The sequence below is a fragment of the Podarcis cretensis genome (assembly GCF_951804945.1).
Source record: "Podarcis cretensis genome assembly, chromosome: 1".
Lineage (NCBI taxonomy): Eukaryota > Metazoa > Chordata > Lepidosauria > Squamata > Lacertidae > Podarcis > Podarcis cretensis.
The window spans coordinates 89957682-89977458 of NC_137170.1; the positions used below are offsets into that span (position 1 = coordinate 89957682).

The 19777-nt window shown below is 44.4% G+C and overlaps 1 protein-coding gene across 1 annotated transcript in view; it reads left to right on the forward strand.

The window, feature by feature from the left end:
• Positions 1–8284, forward strand: part of IGFBP5 (insulin like growth factor binding protein 5) — a 43486-nt gene extending 35202 nt beyond the window's left edge. Inside the window, exon 4 of the mRNA XM_079969445.1 lies at positions 792–8284. Coding sequence (XP_079825571.1) covers positions 792–923 — 132 coding nt within the window. The 3' untranslated portion in view covers positions 924–8284. The remainder of the gene's footprint in view (positions 1–791) is intronic.
• The last annotated feature ends 11493 nt before the right edge of the window (positions 8285–19777 follow it).

Genomic DNA, 19777 nt, shown 5'->3' on the forward strand with positions numbered 1-19777 from the left:
TAGAAGCTCTGCTTGGAGTCAAGCTCTGCCTTGTGGTCCAGGGGTACAGACAGCAGGGACTCTTCCCCATCAAACAGCTTCGAGTCAATTGACCCAGTCTCCTAACAGTTATTTCACCACAAAATCTAAACTGGTGTTCCTCAACCTTGGGCCCTCAAGGTGTTGGTGGGCAACAACTCCCATCATTCAAAGCTCACTTACCCATTAGGGCTGGCAGGAGGTGTTGTTGTGAGCTTTGAATGATGGGAGTTGTAGTCCAACAACGTCTGAGGATCCAAAGTTGAAGAACACTGGTCTGAACCAAGGTTGTGGCCTGTGGATTTATGCTCTGTATGAGCCAAGCATTATGTGGCGCAGGAGGTGATTAAATGAATAAAAAAAAAAATACGATTGCAAGTGACACCATTAGCATCATGTGTAGTTAGGAACCCAAGCAACCCTACAGGACAATTGCCCACATTTAATTGCCTTAACCTACATCTTGATCCACCAAAATTTGCAAGTGATGATGCTCATCATATCCATGCTGGAAAAAGTTTATTTCTTCAGATTAAGCTGCAGTTAAAGGAGCAGGCTAGGCTGGTTTCCACCTCTCCCACACCTTTACCCAGAAGCAAACTGCGCTTATTTGGGGTTCTAGTCTAGTTAAGGCCTTAACCAACAGGCCAGCTGGTTAACTCCCAGGTTAACTTCCTCCAAGGTGGGCAGGGGATGTCTTCCTCTCAGGGGAGGTGTGACCATCCCAGACGTCCTCCACTCACTCTCCACCCTTTTCGTCCTCCTCTCTCCAGTGCAAGCCATCTCGGGGCCGAAAACGTGGACTGTGTTGGTGTGTGGATAAGTACGGACTGAAGCTGCCGGGAACGGATTACGTAGCCGGAGACCTCCAGTGTCACAACTTTGACAGTGCCAACACTGAGTGAATTATCCTTCTTTGCCTCTCCCTGCCAGAGCCCTTTCCCCCACCCACCCATTACCCACCCACACCTCACGACGTGCCCAGGAGACTGATTCCTTTCATCTCATTTTAAGAAACTGAGGACCTCGGAATCTACGGTTATTATCATCAACTTCTCTCAATGGCAATGGCAGAGACTAAAGAAAAGGCAACACTTTGAAGCCAAATAAATGGATAAATAGAGAAGGAAGGAAGGAAGGAAGGAGGCAGAAGATGAAGATGACAAGGCAGCCACCACCTCCCTTGGGACATGGCTCTAAGATAACTCTGTAGGCCTCCATGCTTGAAAGTATCGTCATCCAGCCGCCCAGACAGCACCAATGTAGGAAGCTCTCAGAAGCACTTGAATTTTGTTTTTGTTTTCTTCCCCTCCCCCTTTTTTACTTTAGTGGGTTTGAAACCTTAAGATTTTGGGAAGTACCTAGTTTAACCAGCAGAATCCTAGGACAAACAGGCCACTCACTATTTCAATCCACACAGACATAATATATATATATATTCTGTCAAGGTTCTTTTTTCAGTGTTGTCATTTCTCTACTCCTTCCCCCCAGGGCTAAGGTTTTATTTGCTCTCTCTCCCTTATTTTCTTTTCAAATAAAAATCAAATAGATCAGAGAACATCAGAACCTACAGCAGGGTGAAGTGAAGCCATTGGTTAAAAATCAAAATTCTTCAGGGACTGTTTCCCTGGGCAGTTAAGTAAGAGGTTTGACCTGATTATTTGAGGTGTCATTGTCCATCCCTCTCCTGTGTAAATACAGCTGTGGTGCACATGTTTACTCTTTGTTGAACAAGTCCCCATTCTTCCAAGAAGAGTCCTTTGACCTCCAATCATGTAAGAAGCCCCACAAACCTCTATGCAGATTCTTGTGTAAATCAAAGGCATTCAGGTTTGTGTATTTGCAGGATCATGACCCAAGCGGAAGCAATAGCATGTCAGGTATCCTGCAGGCACTTAAAGCATATTTTTCTTGTTGTCAATTATGTAAACTGACCTGTGGATATCCACACAATGCTGAGCAATTATTATCACTCTCTACCCTTTAATGTAAAGGTGAGGACAGGGGAAATGACTCCTATTATTGTACTCACATATACTAAATCATTGCCCTGAGCAAGGACAATACGAAGCAGTTGAAACATGATTCATAAAATCATGCACACTAGATTTGTAAATCTAGTCCACAGCTAAGGAAACTATTTTGCCATCTTTCAATGTCTATGAAGTGACTGAGAGTAGGTTGAGTCCTTTTTTTCCTGAAAGAGACTCTGAAATTGCTGCATGGCGGGCAGAAATTCAGTACATATTAATTTGTCCCCATAAGTACATCTTTTGTGCTGGAAAAAAGCTGCACCTGCTTAATTTCTGCCTGTTGTGCCACTGTCAGTCTCCGCCAGGAAAGAAGCAGCTATGCAAACAAATAAAAAAATCACCCGCAGAATCCAATAATTTGACAACTTTCATGTCCAGGCTTGGGCATGCCACTAAAGCCATTTTTTAAAAAATATATATTGTTTAACATTTTTTAAACTCCTCAGTATGTCTCCATGGACATTGCCATGACAAGGATCTTTCCTATGCTCAGGATGGTGAATGAGAATGCAAGAAAATGACAAGTGGGAGAGAGAAAAAGGATTACCCATCCAAAGTCACTAGCATTAGGGGAAAATCACCAAAATAGTAGCCATTAAGAAACATGCAATCCACTTGAGGGTGCAGAAGAAATGGAACCCATGGTGATTTCCTGGAAGAGGACACAAAGGAGTCGAGGACACTGGTGTGGTGGGCTGCAAGCACTTCTGGACAACATACTAATCAGAAGCATGGAGAGAGACAGAGAGAGGACTGGGGGCTTTGCTTGCAGGCAGATGAGAAAGCTCACACTGCCTGCTGAGCGTCAGAAAAGAGCGCTGTTGGTAGGAGAACCAGGAGGACACCCACAACATGCTACATGCATTACTAAGCACAGAAGAAAGGGAAATGAGGAATCATCCTGGCAGAATGGCTACAGCATGAAAGTGACTGTGGTGGGTTTTTCTTCTATCTATCACCCCCTTCACTGCCAGCAGTGTTCAGATCAGCTCTAGAACAAAGATGAAAGCCAACAAACCATTGGGGTCTTCCCAGAGATGTGAGAACTGGCCAAGAAAATCTGGATCAGGGAATCCACAGATTGGCTCTATGGAGATTTGATTTGTCTTCTATAGAAGAGAGCAGGGTGGGGAGATTTCTCCACATTTCTATGTGCAAACACCCATCCTTTTGTGCAGAGACAAGGAAATATGGAGATGGAAACATACACACACACACACACACACACACACACACACAAACACACACACACATCCTTCCAAGGTAAAAAGTCTTATCATCTGGGTGGAATTCCTACCCCAAAATTCAACATTGCAAACAAAGCCCACTCCATCCTTTCACCTCCATCTTTGATCCAGATTTTCTGGAAAGTGTAAATGACTGCTAGATATTCCAGTTATCCCCTCCCCTGGGCTTTGGCAGCAGTGATGAGACTTTTACCCTTTCTCCTCCGAATGAAAGCTAAACCTACCACAAGCTCCTGTGTAACAGAAGGCCGAACTGTGCTTTGACTGGAACATTTGTTATCATGATGGGTGAGCCTAAGTCCCATTTTCCCCACAACCCTGATTTAGCATGTGGAAAGGTAGAAATGCCTTGTTGTTTACTACCTGCATTTGGGTTGGATTATTTGGCTGTGCCTCTTTCCTAAACTGGATAAGTCCTTGGATGCTCTGCTGACAATGCAATCTGAACAATGTACCCCTAGTTAGGTAGCTCTTTCCCAGTTCCCTGGCAAAAAGATCATCTATGTCAGTCAAGAGAGCTTGTAGGACAGAAGGAGCATCATGGTCCCTTTTAGAAATTCTATACTTACCAAGGTGGTAATTGTGCTTCTGTGTCAACAAGTGTGTGAACTGGGTATGGGAGCAAATCTGTGGTAATGATGGAAAGGAGGGGCAGTGCCCTTGTTGCCTTGCTATAGGCGACCTGAGATGCTCCCCCCCCCCCCAGCAATGGCCATAATCCTGATCTCCATGAAGGACACACATGTGCAACATTTGGGCTGTCCCTGAAGTCTTCTACAAAGTAGAAGGACAGAAATTGTTTAAGCATTTCTTCTCAGGCTTTCAACATGGTTCATGCCTTTGGGCTGATAAATCACTTGTATTGGGACTTGGTTGGTAAACGAAAGGTCCTGACCGCATCTGTCCTTCCCCATAGAAGATTGTGTGGACAGCCCCAGTGGTGGGCATTGGTCCCTTAGGTGTTCACACTTGGGATTATGGCCAGTATTCCAAAAGGGGGAGACCTAAGGTAGCACCAAAAATAAAGCGTATCTTGAGAACGAACTACCATAATGGCCAAGCCAGTAGATCAGAAATGGGGAACCTGGGGCTCTCCAGATGTTGCTGGGCTACAACTCCAGTCATCTCTGACTGTTGGCCAGGCTGGCTGAAGCTAATGGGAACTGGAGGCCAGCAGCAACTGGAGGGCTGCATGGTCCCTGTCCTCGCAACAGATTATATAAGGCTTTAATCTGGTCCTGACATTTCCAGGGGTAATTCATACAGGAGACTTCTCCATTGTAGCCATTACAGAGAGGGACAAAGTGGTCCTATGAAACCTGGTGATATCTATGCCACAGCAAAGCTCAGCATTGGCTTCTTATCTCTTTGGAAAAAATGAGGTTCAGTATGAACAAAGGCAAGAGGGAATTCTGTCATCTTCCAAAAGTGAGAACTGAATCCATTTTGCTTGCTCCAGGGCACGTATGGTGCACTTTCTCTAAGTCTAAAGAATACATGGGAAAGGTCCATGGTAGAATGACTATGGGTTGTGAAGAGGCTGATGAACTTAATCCCTTTGGATTTAAAAACAAATCTCTATTGTCAAAAGATTTACAAGGAGGAAAGGACAGTGGAGCAGAGTGCACATATAATCTACATAGCAAATAAAGGGGCAGGAGATGTGCTGGGCACATAAGAAATTAGGGGAAATTTACACTACAAAGTTATGCTGATTTTGTACCAATTTAATTGTCATGGCTTTTGCCAAAGAAGCCTAAGGACTGTTCTTTTCTACAGTCCCTACGGTTCCCTGAAAGGAGGGAGTGATTCCTAAATCAGTGTAAGTGTGTGGTGTAAATATATATCTTTACAGGGCAATCCGTAACATGTCTACTCAGGAAGAAGTCTCATTGAGATCAAAGGGACCTATTCCCAGGTAAATGGGTAAAGGATTGCAGCCTTAGTTGCATACGATGAAAGAATGTTGCTAAAATCCTTTTCTCTCCCCAATTGGTAGAGTCAGTCTCTTGGTGCTCCTGGACTGGTTTCAACCAAAACCATCTTTTATCCTTCCTTCCTTCCTTCCTTCCTTCCTTCCTTCCTTCCTAACTTCCTAACTTCCTAACTTCCTAACTTCCTTCCTAACTTCCTTCCTTCCTAACTTCCTTCCTTCCTTCTTGATATGTATTTTTTTATTATTTCCTGAAACTTGAAAACCTTTCCCTATATAGAAAATAAGATCCCTTCTTACTCCGTAAACAGGGCATGGAGGGAGCCACTTCATCTCCCACTTCTCTTGGACACACACACACACACACACACACACTCACAGAGTACAGATATTGCAAACAGGTGAGGGGGTTTGGAGTACATAATATTCCCACCTAACTGCCAGCTCACATTGTAAAAGGATTTTCTCATAAGCTCAAAGGATGCCTTTGAGGAGAGTTCCATTACCTGGTTGCAAACTTTGCTGGCTACTGCAGTAGCAGAAACCATTCCAAGTGCATTGGCCACAGCTGATTTTCCAGGAAAGAGCACATCTTTCATCCTTGCTGCTTAAGTATGGAGAACCCAAAGCTGATGTAGACTTTCACCATTAGAAGATCAACCTTCATGGATTTCTTAAAGCAGCACTCAAAATCTCAGCTGAAAGGCAGGGAAGCAGCTGCCCCAGTCTCAATCCTACAAAGCCAGTGCTTTTCTTTTTGGTTAAAAAAAATGAGGTGCTAGTACCCATGCATAGATAAAAGTCCATGGGCAGCCCCCCCCCCAAAAAAAAACAGGTGTCAGTACTCTGTACTAGTGAATACTAGTTCCCAGTGTTCTCAGGGAGGAGGGGTTTTTAAAAATAGCACAACCCCTTTTCCTGACAGGCCCTGCAGAGCAGACTAGGGAATCTTCCCAAACCTGAGTGTCACTTCCATCAAAGGGAAAGCTCCCAAAGAGCCATGCTCCCATCAAAAGTGCTAAACTTGCCACCCTGGACCTTAAAAGTGGGTTGACATTTTTATGTGCCCTCAAGAGGCCTCGAGCTAAGCACTGGCATGACCTTTGCAGAGTTTGTATGATCACCTTTGCATGATCACCTCCTAAGAGCAGAGGGGAAACTGTGTTTGCAAACAGGCTGGTGACAACATTTGGGAAGTCCAAAGTCTGTAGAACATGGCTAGAAATAGGACTGAGAACTTGGACTACTTTATCCATCATATTCATTCATTCATACCTAACAACAAACCTTCACGATCCTATAACTGTCAAAGGCAGAGGAACCTCTTTCCAACCTGTAGATGCCAAGGCACTATAGCATAAGAGACTATGGGGAAACAAAACCTGTTAGAAGAAAAGTCCTGAAACCTCATTACTCTAATAGCAGCTGCTATTAGAATAAGTCTTTGTTCTTTACCCCTCCTACTAGTCCTTCATTTCTATTAGCCTTTTGTGTTACATTGGTTACAGTGCCAAGTTCTGGCAAGCCATTCTCAATAATCTCCCCCAACCATAAGCTACTGGTGAGTGACTCACATGACCCGTCATGTTTTTTGACGCGTGCTCAATTCCATTACGTTATAAGCTTTAAAGATGGCATATTTGCCATTGAATGCACAGATCTCCCTCCTTCCCTTTGGCTGGCGACTCTGTGCCTGAATCGCTTTTCCTCTTCAGTTACCCATGATCCCCCATAAAGACTCCAGCTGCCATTGGTAGGAGATGAAAGTTATGCCACCTCAAGAGAAGGATACTATCTCCATTGTTGACCAAGGAGAAAAGGCTCACCCAGTTTACTTCCTTTAAGAAAGAGCTTTCCTGCCAGAGTAGTGAATCAGGGTGGGAGGTGATGAGAAAAAAGATTTAAAAGACAACGCGGTGGGGGAGTCCCCTTCAGAGACATTGATCTCAGAGACTGTGCACAGGGAAAGTGTGGAGAACGTTTTGGAGGCAATTGGTGAGATACCTTTCATCTCCAAAGCAGCTTTCACTTTCAACCTTTGTGAGTGGGATTCAGGAGCATATAGAGATCTTTAAAGTCTTAGAAGGTCCCACTGCAGCTGATGCAGGTCACATGCATATCCTATGTTTGAATCACATGGCTTCCTGCAATCCTGGAAACGAAAGTTTCTTGCTCTCAGAGCTGCAATACCTAGCACTCAACTCTCTTGGGGGGTGGGGAGGAAACCACAGGCTTTAGACATGGTTTAAATATACAGTGTGGATGTCACCATAGCCTACGAACGACAATATCCAGGGGAGCAAAGACCTCCTTTCAAGCTGAGATATTCCTTGTCACTGTTGCAGATGACAGTTTTATTTTGAAACCACTAGTACAAGAGCATATTGCACTATTTCTCCACTTCATATCTCTCTCTCTCTCTCTCTCTCTCTCTCTCTCTCTCTCTCTCTTTCTGTCTTTCAACAGAGCATCTATAACTTCAGCAGTTGACAGGTCACTGCAGTCCCAGGCCACCTTCCTGGTATGAGCATCCCAGATAATGCCCAGGGAGGAGAAGGGGGCTTGCAGCACTCCCAACTTCCAACTCCACCCACTCTCAGTCCCTCCCACAACAACACTGGGACAGCTCTTCTACAATGCAGTTATTGCCCTCAGTAGCACAGTTAACAATACACACATGATTCCGAGTATCCTACCTGGTTTTTAATCATTACGCAGAATTATTCACTACACATTTTACGGTAGCTTTTAATAGCTTTACATACATACAGTAGCTCTGTGGATATTTTTTTTTCTTTTGCAGTAAACAAAAAATATTCATACTCTTACCGGCGGGGGGCGGGGGGGAGCAGTTTGTGAAAAAACTGACAATGGATGAGGAGTGTAATTGCTCTGTTTAGCATTTTGTACTTTAAAAAAAAAAGAATCTCACATTTTATTAAAAAGTGAAGATTGCTGTATACTATTTATTCAACTTATAATTTATGTTACTCTTTGATCTTTGTCTTTTCTTATGACAAAGCATTTATTTAATAAAGTTATGCATTCAGTTAGCCTGTGTGCATGGCTTGGGGAATGTCTGTGTAGTGCACTTGTGCTGAATGAATGTGATTTGCCCATCCTCTATTAAGGGAGCCAGCTGAGAATCTTTCGACTTTACTTGAAAGTAGCAGAATGCCCATTGTGTGAACAAAAGCCTTGCAGATTGCAAGGAGATGTGGTGTTCCAGGCAGGTTTCGTCCTCACTGCAGCCCTTTACTTTTCTGCAGAGGAGACAATGGTGCCCATTCTCTTACAAAGAGAATGGGGCAGGGCACAGCTGCATATATGACTAGGTGAGAGCTAAATCTACTTCATGATGAGCCAGACACTGAGAATCAAGTTTGTGATGTGCAACACGGACCGCTTCAGTCAGAGACCGTGTTCATTCAGCCCTACTCTGAATTCTGATGTAGGGAACTCACATTTATCAGCAGCGTTTTTATGCCTGGCAAATGTTACCCCTTCCCTCTTCCCCTCTCCATGAAGAGCAGTGGTTTTTGCTATTTCTGAAATAAAGTACTTCTGTTTTGCACAAAAGATGCAAATGTATCCTAAAATCAGGAAGCAGAGATGGCAACTGCAGGAGAAGTGCCATGCCTGCCAACACAATGGAAAGTACAATTTTGCTGTCCACAGACTTATCAGTAGGGGAGCATTTCTCATTTTGTTCCTATTAAAAACAAGCAACCTGCCACTTTTTCTTCATTTTTGCTCTCACAAGGGACATGTGCTTTTAAATTAGTCCTAGAGATGGGTCTGGCGGTTCTCCTGGTTTCAATGGAAGAGCACCCCTTTTTCCTTCACCTAGCATGCCTTGCAGCGACCCACGATCTATTTTGCACTGGGCATGATGTTCCACAACCTGACTCCCTCCAGATGTTGTTGGGGCCTACAGCTCCCATAGACTCCAGCCGGCTTGGCTAACATAAAGGCGTATGCGATCTGTGGCCCAAAACATATGGAAGGTTCATGGAAAAAGAAAGCTCTGTCTAATTGAGGCTGCAATCCTATATCTGAGAGTAAGCCCCTAGAAGACCATGGAGCTTACTTCTGACAGACATATATAGGATTGTGCTGTTGAGACTGTAGGCCACATTCTCCATCCCATTGCAATATTGGCTAATTGACTGGAGTCGTTAGATGCCAACTACTAAAATGAAACAGCCTCCAAGTGACTTATACCAGTGGCATAGCGTGGGGGTGCAGGGGGGGCTGGCCGTACCGGGCACAACATCTGGGGGGGCGCTCGCACTCGCAGCTCTCTGCCCCTACCTGGCTCACTCACTCTCTCTCACTGCAGTGCTGGCTGTGCGAATCCGATCCGAGCTGCCGGGTCGCCGCCCACTGTGGAGGGGGGGGGTGCCAGGTGTGCGGTTAGAGGGCGCAATCCACGGGTTAGGGGGCGCAAATTACTTGCCTTGTCCCAGGTGCTGACAACCCACGCTACGCCGCTGACTTATACTATAATACAGCAATACAGTATACAAGGGGTTAAACCTCTTTGGGTTGTATTCTATGTAAGGCTATTTCCTGTTGCAACAGAGCATGTCCATCCCTCTCCTGCCCCTGCAACTGTTCTAAGAGTTAGTCCAACCCTCCAGAGCAGATTTGGGGATAGCACAGGGGAAGGAGAGGTGGCAATCGCCTTGCACTAGCACCAATCCTTGCACTAGCACAAAAAAACCTTGCTGAATATTGCCCTTTGTTCTCCCTCCCACCTTCCTGCCTGAAAGAAAGTGAACTTACCAGTAAAAGCTTGCTCACTTTATGAGTTCTCTGGCTGGTCCTCACAAATCTATCCATGTCACTGTTGCTGGCATAAGTCACTGCATTTTGTTGCACTGCAAAGAAGCCCGCAGAATCTCCAACACTGTGCAACTTGGTGCCATTCTTTAAAAGGGTCAGGAGCACATGGTGGGTAAAATAAAAACACACCGTGTTGATGCATCCCATGTTAAAACAAAATTAAAAAATGGCAGCAGCTGCTATATTAATTCTCACCACACGAGGGAAGCACAGACCAGAGCTACTTTGAAAAAAAAACACCTGAAATGTTTGTGGCCAAAAACGGCAATAAAGCAGGGACTCTGTATTGCACTGGTGCATCAAAAGCCTTATATAAAGATGAAAATCTTGTAAACAGTTACGTGATGTTCTGAAGTTATCTTCCAATATCTCATCCGAAAAACAGCACACAGGAGGTATTGTGAGAAACTCCCTGGTGTGCCTGGATTTTCTTTTATCAAGAAGTAGTGAGTCTGTAGTGAGTCTAGCCCAGGGATGGGGAACCTTTGACCCTCCTGATTTTGCTGAACTATGACTCCTTGGCCATTAGCCATGCATTAGTCCAGCAACACTGAAGCGCCAAAGGACTGAAATGTCCTGGAAGTCAGACCATTGAGACATCTAGCCCAGTAACCCATCAAGACCTCTGCTTGAGATATCAGAGGGCCCTGACCCAGGGTCTCTTCCCAGTCCTTCGCACTCACCCAGAGGAGCCAACTTCATTCAAGGCAGCATCAGACCTCTGCCGAAGGCCTTGGATGGGGATGAGAGATTCTTTAACTGCAGATACTGGGGGTTGAACCTGGGATCTTTCACATGCAAAGCATGAGCTATGGCCCCTCTCAAAGAAATGTGTTCCATACAAAGGCTGCCACTGTCCAAAGTATGCCTGGTTGCCAGGAATACCTCTCACTGAATTCAGTGGGATTTACTTCTGAGGAAGCATGTGTGGAAGCAGCCAGGAAGTATTAAATCAAATGGTCATTGTTTCAAGATAAGTGAACTTGGATAAGTGAACTAGAACTCTCCCCTGCCCCCCTTTGTCTACATGCTCTCAGGCAACAGGAGAACACCACTACAACCCAAACAATACACCGGACCCCACTCCCTCCAGAGCAGCTTGCATTGCTACCCGCAGGATCTGACAATTAGGACAGAAGGACAGAAAAAGGCTCCGGAGCGATGGGTGCTGTAATTGATGCATCTGAGCAAATTGGCACTGGGTGACTCTCAATAAACCCTGCCAAGTGATCACAGCAGAAACACAGCGAAGGGATGTCCTGATCGTAACACCAGCTCAGCCCTTTGACTAAGGCAAGAACAAAAATGCTGGCAAGCCTTTCCAGCTGAAATCTCTCTCTACATTCCTGAAGACATTGTTTTGTGTGTCCTGGATTGTGTGTGCGTCTGTGTGTTTGGGTGGGAGGACGGAGTTGTCAAGCCAGACAGTGGAGACAGGACCATGGCAGAGCTTGTTCTCAAATTTTTCAGGTTAATAACAAGGACTTTTTTTATTTGAAAAGGACTCAAAATAATGGAATATTTCATTCTAGCCTTTTTAGGCTTTTCCAAAGGCACTTCTGTGCTTGCCAAGGCATATTTATTTATAACTCGTGCATTTGGTTTCAAGAATTTGCTCCATGACCCCTCTCTATTCCTTTGATTAAGTTATAGTAGCAAGAGAAGAACATTTTCTTCTCCTTACAACAGCCATAAAACAATCTGTTTCACTGCCATTCTGAGAGACCTACCTAGATTCTGCCTGGTAGCTGCTCCACTACCTAGGAATCCAGAAAACAGACTATATCCATTCATTCCATTCCATTCCATTCCATTCCACTTTGTTTCTGAATTGTTTCCTGTGCAAAATCCCAAAGCCATCCACAAGAAGAACATCATAAAAAAGCATCAATAAAAACATCAACACTAAATACATGACATACACAAATGGGGAAACATCTACCTATCTACCCACCCACCCAAAAAAACAACCCAACATGGATATTAAAAAGTCCTCCACTGGATGTTTCAAGAACTTGATTGTTCCATGATATAAATGCCACAGAAATTGCCACCTGCTGATTTGCCTCTCTCCTGACCTTCAGCAACTAAATAAGGTGGAAGCACGCTCAAGAGTCTAGATCCAGACATTCATGGGAATGGGGAGAAGAAGTCTTCAATGACTACCCCGATTTCTGCATGCTTCCTATGGCTGTATGGTGTTGCAGTCAAAGTGATTGATGAAAGAAGGGTGGTTGCTCAGTAGCAGGCAGAAGGTCCCAGGTTCAATCCTGACATCTCCAGGTTGGTCTAGAAAAGAGTCTTGCCTGACCCCCTGCAAAGCCACCGCCACTCAGTTGTCAATAGTACTGAGTATATCCTAAAATCCAACCCTTCTGGACATCACTCATACAAGAACTACACAAAATAACTAAGCAAGTATTAGACCTCACCCCAGAACTACTAAACATCTTCCAAGACAATAATGCCCACTCACATCACAAAGAGCTTATAACCCAGCCAGATGGGAGGGGTATAAATAATAAATTATCCATTATCCATTATTTAATAATAATAATAATAATAATAATAATAATAATAATTACTCTCAGCAGCCAGAAGCATCCTAGCCAGACACTGGAGAGACCTGTCAGGAGTAAGCATGGACCAGTGGTATCAAATAGTTTGGGAAACAGCCTTATTAGAAAAACTAACAAATAAACTGAAACTGACACAGGGACAAATAGAAGAAGATGCCTTCACCCCAGTATGGTTCCCCTTTATCACATACACAGCCCAACAAGACAACAACCAGAATCCACCAATAACATACGTATCAATCTGACTAACCTGATTCAAAAATACACACTCATACCCCGCTCAAAGAAAAAACAATTCTCACTACAGCCAACCAAAGACAACCCTAGGCCACCCCAACCTCTCTCACCCCCCAAAGAAATAAAGTGAATAATAAAGAGAACCGACACAAGTGATGCTGACACAAGACCCCACACATACACTAAGTAGAATACTGGAGAAGCATTGCCACCCAACCCCAACCCCAATCACCATTCCTCCCCTCCCCCTCTTTCCCCCTTTTCTTCCTAATGTAACACTAACGTCTCAACAAATGAAAGTGATCTGTAGAAAACACAACTGGGGGAAAAGAAACATTGCACATACTTTTGTAAACTAAGAAATCTTTAATAAAAATATATTTTTTAAAAAATAGTGCTGAGAATAATGCAGCTTCCTGCATTAATGCATTTTATTTTGAGCTGGAAACATTAAATGTTTCTGAGATTACAAAATGGCAGAGTGAGAAATCTGCAGTGCTCTGCTTGGGTTAGACATCTCTGGAGAAAGTCTGCTTGTGCTTACTCAAGAACATGGGGACACCGTACCAAAGGGAAATGTGGCCCAACCGCTAAAATTTTCAGCGTCCTATAGAGGTTTCTTTTTTAAAAAAAGAAATACACACCCAACTGCACGTCATATGCCACATACAGTTTCAGCCATAGCTAGTGCAATGCTGGGTTATGTGCTACATTTTGTCTGGCATGTTCACAGACCCTTAGGTATATTTTCAATAAGGCTTGTGGTGTTGTGAATGATTTAAAGTGTATTCATGCACAAGTGCAAGCTGCCACTTGATGCTGCACCCATAAAGTGACAAACCTGCAAATCTGATCCGTCCCCAGTTCCCCTTTTTACTTTTTCCACTATATACCAAGTCAAAGCCATCCTCAAGCAGGACATTAGGATTATTCTTGGGAAGGAGGTTGGGTGGGTCAGCACATGGGATGATGTATCCACTCGGGCGAAGCAACCAGCCTCATGCCTTGGCCCTGCTCAGTTAGGCCCATTTCACTGCAGAACAGCCCAGCGCAGGAAATGGGAACAGAGTGACCTTTGAAAAGCAAGTCCTCCACTTGTGGGTAAATGGGTTCCATTAAAAGCGCCAGCTTCCCCATCTGTTGTATTTCAAACACTAGCAATGATTCAACATCCAAGAAGCAATGGAAGATGAAATGTTCCCTGGTAAGTTAGGTCCTCCGCCCTCAAAAAGATGGAAGGGAATGCCCTTGATAAACATTTTCAGTTAATAAATTCCATTTTTCCTTATAAAATTGTGTGTGCCAAGTCTTGAAGTGGGGAAAATATTTCACCTAACTCTGAAATCTGTGTGTCTCCAACATTTGCTATGGTCTGGGCTGAGCAAGTCTTTCCACCCCAGTCCTGAGGCATTTAGCTTTATTCTCTTTCACTACTTCATTTAAGTCTGTAGGAGTTATAATATATGCACGTACCTATTCCAGCAGGCACATAAACAGGAATGCAAATGTGAAAAGTCCAAGTGTTTGCAATCAATTATAACTTTTCTGCAGTGTTCCTGTGATAGACTTCTTCTAAAGGCATTACATTTGCCATGGGATACCACCAAAAACAACCGACATATCTATTGGAGCCAAAAGGAAGTTTCTTTCAAGTCTAATTGCAGCAAGGAAGAGAGGGGAAATAGGAGGGAGTTGCAGATGGGGAGTGAAGAATAAATGCTTCCTAGCTCCATCCACCCAACCCCAACCCCACAAACAATTGCCCCTCCTCAGCTGCAAAGAGAATTTCCACCTTTCTACCCTAAGATGTACAAGGAGGACATTTTCTGCAGGAGAGTCACTCCTGGTCAGGGGAGAGTTAACATTCCCCAGCCCAGCTGTGTTCCCATGGGTGAAATAATCCATCACACTCCAAATAGACTTTAAAGACTTAAATTGCCTCCAAAGAAACAGGTATAATATATGGGCCATGTGGCTGATGAATAACAAATGGCAACCCAGCTTACAATTTGAAAACGTAAGCAGCAGTTAAGCTGAGGGTTGTACACCTGAAACATCCATTGCTCGTGTGCATGTACAGATGGCAACTTCACTGAATAGGAGCTCAGAGGGCTTGCAGGCACAGAGAAACAAAACGGGTAATGTTCATTGGGTGAAGGCATCCCCGCCCCCTCTCTGGTATGTGGGGCAACATAAAAATGTGACTTGAAACGCAGCAGGGGAGGTGTAAAGCAACATTGGTGTAGTTTAAGCCACTAATGTGTATATAGCCTAAGAACTGAATCCAGAACAGCTCCAGCATTGATAGGACAGAATTGACTCTCTCTAGACACATCCCTAGAAAGATAGGCATTAGGGACACGGGTGGTGCTGTGGGTTAAACCACAGAGCCTAGGACTTGCCGATCAGAAGGTTGGCAGTTCGAATCCCTGTGATGGGGTGAGCTCCCGTTGCTCGGTCCCTGCTCCTGCCAACCTAGCAGTTCGAAAGCACCTCAGAGTGCAAGTAGATAAATAGGTACCACTCCGGTGGGAAGGTAAATGGCATTTCCGTGCACTGCTCTGGTTCACCAGAAGCGGCTTAGTCATGCTGGCCACATGACCCGGAAGCTGTACGCCAGCTCCCTCAGCCAATAAAGCGAGATGAGCACCGCAACCCCAGAGTCGGTCACAACTGGACCTAATGGTCAGGGGTCCCTTTACCTTTACCTTAAAGGAGTGGCTACACAGCAGAAACGGACATGCTGCATTGGAACTTGGCAAGTAGAATGCCATAATCTTGGCTCTTTCATAGGAGCAAAATCACAGGTCCTTTCCTCCAGTATCCCAGTTTTGCCATGATGGCATTTAAGGGCATTTTCCCTTATACCCTAATCCATTCAAACAGCAAACAGCTTTACGGGGGTGGGGAGCCTAACAGGAAATCCTGGGGTGGTATTCAACAAAGTTTTACTCAGAATAGACACAATGATGTTAATGAACATGTCTAACTTAGCTCCATTAATTTCAGTGGTTCTACTCAGCCTAAATCTCAGTTAAACACTACCCTTGGTGTCTTCTTACTGACTGTACAACTCTTTGATTCATTAGAATTAAAGCTAAGAGCAGAGAGCGGAGATATTTGCTAAATTATCCTCCTGGGCAGCAAACCAGTCTCCAAGCTGGTTCATTGATTTTGCAATGTAGTACACAGGAACCCCCACCCTGTGTGCAGCCACGCACGTACCAGCCGGGATCTAATTATTAATTTGCAGTTAGCTAGTAGCGCAGCACAATTGGTGAACGGCAACATTGAAAAGAAAAAGAGAGCGTGTAAAAGCAACAATAACCAACCAACAAAGGTTTAAAGTTCTAGGGAAGGTCACCCTCCCTGTGGGTTACAACTCCTTGTATGCTAGACCATGCTGCAGAGTTTGTTGGCTAGCAATTTCACTATTAAAAGAGCTGGGCCTCCTCTTGTAATTCTTAAAGTGACCAAGCCTTTCCATTTCCAAACCTTGCTGTTGAGGCTCCATCCGTAAGTATATAAGAACTGCTGTGCCATGAAGGTCCAGCTAGTTCTGTGTTGTGCCTCCAGCACTGATCAGCCAGATGCGTATGAAAGCTCACTAACAGATTACTTTCCCTGATTGTTTGTCCCCAGAATCTTGTCCTCAGGAGTACACTGCCCCTAGCAGATGTTTAAGTTAGCTAAATAGCTAAATAGCTACCTTCTCCCAAACCCCCCAGGTGGAATGCCCTCCCATCAGATGTCAAGGAAATAAACAACTATCTGACTTTCATAAGACATCTGAAAGCAGCCCTGTTTAGGGAAGTTTTTAATGTTTGATGTTTTAATTTGGTGGAAGCATCCCAGAGCAGCTGGGGCAACCCAGTCAAATGGTTGGCATATGAATAAAGTATTATTAGTATTAGTATTAGTATTAGTATTAGTATTAGTATTAGTATTAGTATTAGTACTGTTGCCATGTAGATCTGCCAAAATGTATAACCATGAATGACTCTGGTGCCAAAGCATCACTGTAATACAATTAGGTTTTAAACAAACAAACAAACATCCACAAAACACAGATGACATCAGGCGGAGTTTGCCACTAGCCAAGGGCCAATGCATGCAGCCCATTGCTTCCTTGCTGCTTGGTGAGGACAAAGAGAGTTTCTGACTCAGGCAACGGTGATGGCTGCTTCCTCAAGGAACATCACTCACTGGGTTTTTTGTTCACTTGCTCTCTCTAGATGGCCCTGCTGTCCCCACTTTTTGCTTCTGAACCATCCAAGGAGAGAGAGGGCACATGAGTACTTGAGGTCTTCTAGAGGCAGAGGACAAGTGCGGGACCAGAGGCAGCAACAGCAAACATCACTTGTCCTGTCTTTGCTGTTGACCTCAATAGGAAGAAGCGAGGAGGCATTGCTGCTTCTCACTCAGCCTCTCTCACTTGATGGCATGGAAAGGAAGATGGAGCCCAGTCCTGTTCACCATTGTATGAAGTGGCTCCTCTTCCCATGACCACCCCTCTATGCAGCACCATCCAGAGAGACAGTTGCTCTCAATTTCCCTCTAGGTAGCACTGTGGACCCAATCTTCCCTGCTGAAAGGGTGAGCAAGAGAAAGTAAGAGCAGCTACTGCTTTCTCTTGCGTACATATGGCACTGCCACTCATAGGAGCCAACTTGTAAGGGCTGACGTTTAAAATATTGGGGGGAGGGCTAGGCTTCCACAAAGTTGGTTTAAATTTCTGCACTATAAATGCACAATCTTTTCTGCACACCTGTTTCCCAAACATAGAAATATGAGGTTGTAATCGTAAAACAAATAGCACTCAATGAATGGGTTTCCTTCACTGCATATAGTATTTATCACCAAAGGTTGCTTCCAGTGTACCTGTTTATTGAGCATTCATCTTGATTTATTTGCACAAAGTCTGCGGGGAGCTTAGACAATGTTGGCTACTTATTGGGCATTCATTCTAATTGTTTACAGGGATATTACATGATGTTGCGTCAAGCAATCATTATTCAACGCTTTCCAGTGTTCCTCATCATGTTCCTCATCACATAAAGTCTAATTGGGGGGGGGGCAGGTCTGTTGTGGAAAAGTGCCAAATCAGCTTCGATTGTACAGCCCTAATTTTCTATTATGTGATTCAATCCCACCCCAAAATAGCAGCTGTCTGAAGGCTCCCTGTGTTTATCTTAGCAAGTTAATCAGAGTGTTCCTGGCTGCCTGTATGGATTTACAATTTGACTGGAGGACGTTCTGGTTTGTAGTTGTCATTGTTGTTGTTGTTGCTGCTGCTGTTAGCAGAAGTAGAAGTAGAATTAGCAACTATTATTTGTATCATTTTTATAATAGTCTTCCGCTTTATAGAGAAAGGCCTCTGTTCTAATGGGTGGAAGTCAGTAAGGCCTATTTGCACCATAAACATCCAATGGTTTTATACCAGTTAAACCACCAAAATATTCTGGGAATTGTAGTCTGGTGAAGGTGCTAAGAATTCTCATCAAGATTTGGGCCCCACTCAGAAAAAGAACTACAGTTCCCAAGAATATTGTAGAAGGAGAATGAGTATGCAGTGTAGATATGTATGCAATAAGTATGCCATGTGGATATGCACTCACAAGGCAATGCTATGAAGTGTCTTCATATGCAGCTCATAGCTGTCAATGTTTCCCTTTTTTAAAGGGAAATTCCCTTATTCCAAATAGGATTCCTTGCAAGAAAAGGGAAAAGTTGACAGCTATGGTGCAGCTGTGTTACAAACATTGGCCTGCAGTACCACACCACACAGCATCTTGTATTGAGCAAAGGAGTACAGGCATCTAGCCTTGTCTCACTTCTTAGGCAAAGGCATCTACTACCCATCCACCCCCACAGTAACACAGGGGTATCTTACCTGAGGCCCTGTGGATATTGCTGAACTACATCACCCATCAGCCCCCAGCCAGCATGTCTGTGGAGATTGGAGCAGTGACCTGGTTGCCCTGCAGAATCATAGACTTTGCTATGAAGAAAGTGACTGGGAAGTGTGGGATAACAATTTGAGTGATGCTACTTTGTATAACGGGACGTGGAAGGTGCTGTGGGTTAAACCACAGAGCCTAGGACTTGCCAATCAGAAGGTTGGCAGTTTGAATCCCCACGACGGAGTGAGCTCCCGTTGCTCGGTCCCTGCTCCTGCCAACCTAGCAGTTCGAAAGCATCTCAAAGTGCAAGTAGATAAATAGGTACAACTCCGGCAGGGAGGTAAACGACAGTTCCGTGCACTGCTATGGTTCACCAGAAGTGGCTTAGTCATGCTGGCCACATGACCCGGAAGCTGTACACCGGCTCCCTCAGCCAATAAAGCGAGATGAGTACCGCAACTCTGAGTCAGTCACGACTGGACCTAATGGTCAGGGGTACCATTACCTTTACCTTACTTTGTATAACTTCCCCACATACAAATCAGAATGAATGCCGACATCCTCTAATCTCCCTGAAAACCTTTGCCCACCAAATCAGAATACATGCTTAATAAACAGGTTGTCTGGAAGTGACTTTACACTAGCTGGGACAGGGTGGAAAATGGCCATTCCCTCTGACAAAACAACAGAAGAGATATTCAAACATCCAGACACAAGTAACGAATAAAGGAGACGCCCCAAAGGTCTCTCTTCCGGAACACTGTGATTGCCCAAAATGTTAAAACAGCAGGTTCTTGAGGGCAGGGTCTGGAAAAAAGTATGACCTGCCAGTCATTTCTGGCCTAACATTTGCAAATCATTCGAGGGCACTGTTTCCAGCAATCAAAACTTGTCTCTTTGTTCCATGGAACCTTCTGGTTCGGAAACCATTCCCCAGAGATGACACAAAGTTTTGCTACTTTCCACCCAAGGCACTTCA